At 44.1% G+C, this 6339-nt stretch overlaps 4 protein-coding genes across 4 annotated transcripts; all 4 read right to left on the bottom strand.

Moving 5' to 3' along the window:
* Nucleotides 1–1059: 1059 nt before the first annotated feature.
* On the bottom strand, nucleotides 1060–2073 carry CAOG_06127 (hypothetical protein). The gene has a single exon (XM_004345667.2). The coding sequence runs from the start codon at nucleotides 2037–2039 to the stop codon at nucleotides 1188–1190; it is 852 nt and encodes a 283-aa protein (XP_004345717.1). The 5' UTR covers nucleotides 2040–2073; the 3' UTR covers nucleotides 1060–1187.
* A 135-nt stretch (nucleotides 2074–2208) lies between these two features.
* Nucleotides 2209–3013, bottom strand: CAOG_06126 (hypothetical protein). The gene has a single exon (XM_004345666.2). The coding sequence runs from the start codon at nucleotides 2994–2996 to the stop codon at nucleotides 2316–2318; it is 681 nt and encodes a 226-aa protein (XP_004345716.1). The 5' UTR covers nucleotides 2997–3013; the 3' UTR covers nucleotides 2209–2315.
* Nucleotides 3014–4522: 1509 nt separating this feature from the next.
* CAOG_06125 (hypothetical protein) lies at nucleotides 4523–5453 on the bottom strand (the record flags this gene model as incomplete). Its single annotated transcript, XM_004345665.2, has 2 exons — nucleotides 5044–5453; nucleotides 4523–4953 (listed from the first exon to the last, which is right to left on the bottom strand). Exons 1-2 carry the CDS (start codon nucleotides 5345–5347, stop codon nucleotides 4523–4525), a joined length of 735 nt encoding a protein of 244 aa, XP_004345715.2. The 5' UTR covers nucleotides 5348–5453.
* Nucleotides 5454–5500: 47 nt separating this feature from the next.
* Nucleotides 5501–6007, bottom strand: CAOG_08948 (hypothetical protein; the record flags this gene model as incomplete). Its single annotated transcript, XM_011272317.1, has 1 exon — nucleotides 5501–6007. A coding segment is annotated over one exon (507 nt), but the record flags the coding sequence as incomplete, so codon positions are not given.
* Nucleotides 6008–6339: the final 332 nt, after the last annotated feature.

Genomic DNA, 6339 nt, shown 5'->3' with positions numbered 1-6339 from the left:
CGCAATTTTGCATTTAAGTTCAACGATGCAAACCCTCGCTGCATTTCCAGTCATCCTTACAAGGTTTGAAGATTCGCCATGTACTCGAACGCGAAATCATAAACATTTTCGATCATGGAGCCGGACAAATCCCTGGCAAAATTCAATCCCAGTCGCGTGAGTCTGTGGCAAGAGTGACAATGCGAGCCCAGCCTTTTTCTCACAATGTTTCCAGACCCGTCAATGGTTCAAGCACATCATCGTTTAAATCGGTGAACAAGGTGTCGGCGAGATTTCTGATCAGGGCAGGGTTGCATTTTGCGTGAGAGAAAAGACCGTGCAGAATTGACCAGTCCAGCAAAAAGAGTTACGCACAATGATCGAAGATTCGCCAAGGATGCAAATGCGCTGTCGTAAATAAGAGTGATCGGAGTCTCCGCCAGGTTCCTACGAACAAAAAGTCCCCCCCCCTTCAAGCAGAACAAATCGCTTGCTTTGATTGTGCGAATTACGGATAGGATGTTCGCTAGCGCGAAATCCTTCTGTTGGTGGTGCTGTTTATAGGTGCTAGTAATGGCTGAAATCAATGGCTGTATTTGTTTTGCTTATACGGGGTTTGCTGTTAATGGTTTTTTTGGTAGTAGGAAAAGTGAGTGAGGAAAGTTAAAACCCTTATTTTACACAAAAAAATAAATCAAAAATTTTGTATACAAAGAAATATTACTCACTTATTTCACTTATTCACTTAGTAATAATAATAACAATAAAATACTATTATTATAGTTTAATAATAGTACTAAAAGTGAATAAGTGAAATAAGTGAGTAATATTTCTTGTATTACAAAAAAAAGTAAAAAAAAATTTCCATTAAAAAGGTTTTGGAACGCTCCTCCTTCACTTTCTCTACTAAATGTTTCAGGAAAGAGAAAACAGGAAAGGGTCAACAATAATAGCATCAGTAAAGAGAACTGTTCAATAGTAGGAGGAAAGCAGGACGATTGGATAGAGAAGGAAAGAGGAGAATGGGAAAGAGAAAAAGAGAAGCGTCGACCATTTACTGCATCTGTTTCAGCTGGATTGTATCGTTTCAAAGGGGGTACCACATGGAATGATGCATTGGATTGTGAAGGAAAAGGGAACCATTGAATTGTGAAGGAACAAGCAGGACAAGCTGGCAGGACGAACAAACAACACAATTCTAGTGCAGCTCAGAAACTAAAGTCGGAGTCGTCGGAGTCATCTGCAGACACCACGTCTCCCACAGTTTGCTTGGGATGAGGAAGCTTCGTGCCAGAGCTCTTGGACTTGCCGTTCTTGTTCTTGTTCTTCTTCTTGGCGACGGTGGACGGAGAGACAGCAGAACTCGACGCGAGACGCGCAATCGCAGCGTTACCAGCTTGGCTCACAGGGCGGTTGCTCGTCGACGGGGGTGGCAGTTCAATCGGGTCTTTGAACTCCACTTTGAGGCCGCGGATCAGTTTCTCGTTGATCTTGTCCCATGCGACTTCCTTCACAGGGTCATGGTCTGACCACACGCTGTAGTCGTCGTCCAAATCAATTGACGCCTCGACAGACGGTAGCCATGCCTCAAACTCAAGGCGGAAGACCTCGGCGTCGAGTTTTTCAACTTCTGCCTTCTGCGCATCCAGCTCAGCTTTGACAGCAGCCAAAGCGGCTGTGATGATCTTGTTCGCCTCGGCTGCGGCGGTCATGTCGGTTGTCTGTTTTTGAATCGTGTCGCGCAAAACATCACAACGTTGCGAAAGCTTGTCCACCAGCTGCTCGCGCTGCACCGCGCTGCGCTCCAGTTCAGCCTTGCTCTCCTTCGTCTTCTCAATCAGCTCTTGCATGGCCGCAATCGTGTTGGCTGCATTGGCGGTGACAGCGGCCGTGTTGTTCAGAGCAGAAACGGCGATGTTGAGGTTTTCTGTGCCTTGGTCGGTGAAAGCGAGTGTGGCGGCGCCGCTCAGATCCTGTTCATGATGCTGATGACAGAAGCCGTTGTAAGGATAGTTCTTGCTCTTGCAAGGCGAGCCGTCGACGTTCTGACCGCGGCACATTGGTAAAAAAAAAAACAATGGTCTTGAATCTGTTTTGGCTCTGAATAGCATTTTTCTTGGCTCTGAAGAATTTTTTTTGTTGGCTCTGAAGAATTTTTTCTGTTGGCTCTGAAGAATTTTTTCTGTTGGCTCTGAAGAATTTTTTTTCACTGTCTCTGATTTTTTTTTTGGCTCTGAAGAATTATTTGTCTGGCTTTGAAGGATTGTTTTCTTGGCTTTGAAGAACTGTTTTATTGGCATTGAAGAATTGTTTCACTGGCTCAGAACAAAAACGGATTACATGGTCAGCTGGAGCGGCTGCTCGTAGTACAGCTGGCGGTTTGCCGCAGACTCGATCGCGTAACCAATGTAGTTCTGAGACCCGCAGATCAACTGTGCCGTTGTGTGCATTTCAGCTGGCAGAAGCGTGTAGTCAGGCGCATTGGTTCTGATGGCGAGATCGAGAAAGTTGTATCCGCTCGGGTGTGCAACGAACGTGTCGATGCCATTGATCTCGTCTTGGTTGAGCTGGCTGGCATAGGTGGGGGCAGGAAGAGGGATGATGGGCATGGGCTCAGGTGCAGGAGCAGCAGAAGGGGAGTCGTACAAGTCCGTCACTTCCTCGATCACCACACCAGACACGACAGGCAGCGCCCTGAGTTGCTCGCGGGTGACAGCTGGGCTGCGTTGCGCGGTTGCATGCCTCGGCCGATGCTGCTCGGTTTGTTGCACTTTGCGGTGCGCAGCCTCTCTTTTGCGCCTGAGGTTCTCCAGCTGCGCTTGTTCTTGGCGCAGAAGCTCTTCATGTCGCTCAATCGCCTTTTTGTTTTGCTGGACGGCCTTGTACACATCAACAATGCCCTCAGTGATGTAGGAGATTTCAGAGCGCAGGGTAGTTGTTTCACTAAACTCGCCCCCACGGACGCGTTCAATGAGATCTTCGAGGTCGCGGTAAATTTGCTTCAAGTTGACCGACATCGAAAAATGAAAACTGGAAAATACAAAATCAGATAAATACACAAAACCGACTTAAAGAAATAATCATTTTAGTAGTTTATAGTACGAATGAAATCTGATTGCCAGCTTTGCAACACTCATCTTGTCAGCTTCAGAACTGCACTTGAATGGCACGGTCGCAAATATCACCAGAAATGTTACAAAAAGGTGATGCTGCTTGTGACAGAAGCAACTAAAGCAAGAACAAAACCAAACCAACAGAAGGAATACTTTTGGAACCGAATGGATATCTTGTTCCCCTCAAACGATTTCGTATGGAAAGACGGGACAACAAAAGAGCAAGAACTTTTAATAAATTGAATTGATGATCAATTGATCACTAATTCAACAAATATCATGAATCTCCATGCAAAATAACGCTGACATTACAAAGCACGACGTAATGCTACCGATAATCTTCGAGAACCGACTTTTTTTTTCTTCTCGATCAATTCAGGATTGGCTCCTGCTGGCAGTAAATTTGCAGGGACAGTTACATTATCTGATGAGGTGGTTGACACATTATCAATTACAGTTTCTTGTACAGCTTCTTGTACAGGCTTTGACTGAATGGCAAGTTTGCCTTTGGATGCAGCAACCAATTGATCATTAACAATGCTCAATGAATCGATACTGAGTCCAACATCCTCCAACTTGACACCGTTCTTTTCCAATTCTTGGTTGAACAGTTGCATGTGAACTTGTTTCTTTGAGCGACCTTGCGCTTGAGGAGAGTTTTCAATCAAAGCTTGATAATTTTCTTCAATAAATTCCATCGATTTAATGAAAGCATTTAAAACACTGGCAACCTCAGCAACTATTTTGCCAATACTGCTTGAATGCATTGCCGTGAAAGCCTTCAAGAATTTGGATTTCGTGTAAAAACTAAGAATCTTATCCATCTATACATGAACACAACACAATTTTACATTTACATCAGTTGCAATGTCGGATGAGGGCTTTAGTTGACGATTTACATTTCAAGAATGGTGCAACGATCTTGTAATCGTTTCAATTCAGCCAACACACCTTCATACTTCTTGTTCAATTCATTCAGTAAAGCAACGTTGTCTTTCATCGCGTTATCAACACTTGTCAAATCAACACGCAGCTTCTTGGTTTCTTTCACAATGTTCGGTTCCTTCACTCCTGAATCCATTTATACATTGAACACAGACTTAAAGAATTAACTTCTTAGTAGATTATAGTACGATGGCAATATGCGATATGTGTGGCCGCAAAACAATTGACTTTAAAGCGAAACATGATTGGGACACTAGGTCGATGCATCGTGAATGTTGGAAACGATTTCAAGACGTCAGAGCAGTTCATGAGATCAATGCTAGAATGAAGAACATGGGATACGCAGATTATCTGGAACGTTTACAAGAAGAGTTGGATGAAGACTACCCGAAAAACAACATCGACGTTCTCGCAATGAATCTACCCATACCTGCAAAGATGTATCCGACATTTAATTAATTCTTTCATGAAAGATTCAATTAAAATTAAGCAACGTAAGTGATTAAGATACTGAACGGAACACTATAAGCACTCGTGGCACTGGCACCATTCGTCACGGTTAATACCCAAGGGGACGATGCGCCACTCACATCAGCATACACGTAATACTGACCCGAGCCAGTGTTGAATGCGATGGTTTTGCTATTGGACGCGAAGATGGTTCCAGTCATACTCACAATCTTGTTTCTATCAATTGTGATGTTTTGTGCTACAGTCCCACCACTACCAGAAGCAGTTGTACCAGTGAAGACAGCAACTTTGATGCCGGTATTACCAGTTCCAAGTGATGTGAAGCCCGCGACATTCAACCCAGTAGCCACATTCAATGCAGTTGTTGTGAAGATTGCTACAGTGGTTGAGTCTGCACTGACACCGAGTTGATTGGCTCCGAATCTGTACAGTCCAGTGTTGTCATCTGCACTAAAAGTGTAAGCTGGGGTTGTTACGGTTCCGTTTCCAGCAAGAAACTGAGCAGTCGAAACCACATACGGTGCACTCACAGTACCTTGAGCAGCTACATCAACACTGGTGCGGATACCCAATGCATTAAAATACGCGCACTGTGTACCACCAGATGAAAACGAGATCTCTCCTGAAGATGCGGAGTAGATGCCAGTGTCAGTGTCACCTGCAAACGCCACTGCTGGTGTGGAAGCACTGCCATCGGGTACAAGAAGCGCACCACTCATAGTTCCTCCAGCCAAAGGCAAGTAATCAGCATCAGCAACTGCAGTATCAACGTAACCTTTGGTTGCTGCATCATCAGACTCCGATGGAGTGCCTAGTGATTGTATTACGTTTCCACTCATGTCGATTGTCCCAGTACTGAAGCTACCACTGCTATCCCGATACACAATCGTATTGGGAGTGTTTTCTTGACTGTATGGAACAGAGATGACGTTCTTAATAGAATCGGTTGCTAATACCGAGGAAGCATCTTGGTTTGGTACAGTGATATCACCTGTGATGGTCAAGTCAGTGACCGTTGTCTCTGGTAAAGTAGCGGAAACTGACGCGTATATTGATTCTACAGCCACACTTGTAGAGAGACCAGCAACAGCTGTCTGAAGATCACTAACATCAGTTCCCAAAGCTGTGATATCATCAGTTATCTCACTAAGATCAGTTGAAGTTACAACAGTCTTTAAATCCCCTTCAAATCCTACTTTAAAAGCATCGTCAGCATCATCGAAAACAATGTATGCATTCGTTTCGCTGCCTCTGTTAATCAATAAACCTGATTGTGTCAATCCTGACAAACCAGCTCCTGCCTCGTTTTGATTTAATTCAATGATCTTGTCGTTTATCTTCACATCAACGCTTGTAACAGTGGATGTCGTTCCGGTTAATGTTAGGTTTGAAGCAGTACCGTTACTTGTATCCACCTTGACAGCCAATCGACCATCAACATATTCTTTAGTTACTGATTCTGTTTGTCTCCATCTCGCGGGATCCCAATTTAAGCTCATACTTATAATATATCAAGTGATTATATAATGTCAGAGAAGACCATAAACTGGACAGAGTACGAATCCAAGTTACCAGATGACGAGGATGAATTTTGGAGACGAAAGCAAGAACTTACTGAACAACGATACACACCTACTGCATCGACACGTAAGGATTTCAATGAGCTTATGGACAAACTAGATGATGCACAAGACGGAGGAGGTTTTGCAGCTGGCTTGACGGGCATTATTCTGAAAAACACAATAGCACCTGCGATAAAGGCAGGTTTAAAGGCATTGACAACTGGAGCATTCACCGCACTTGGAAAAGAGGCATGGAAAAAATTATGGGA

This window comes from Capsaspora owczarzaki (assembly GCF_000151315.2).
Source record: "Capsaspora owczarzaki ATCC 30864 unplaced genomic scaffold supercont2.10, whole genome shotgun sequence".
NCBI classification, from domain to species: domain Eukaryota; class Filasterea; order Ministeriida; family Capsasporidae; genus Capsaspora; species Capsaspora owczarzaki.
Note: the sequence above shows the minus strand (reverse complement) of the source record. Positions and strands in the feature narration are given on the sequence as shown.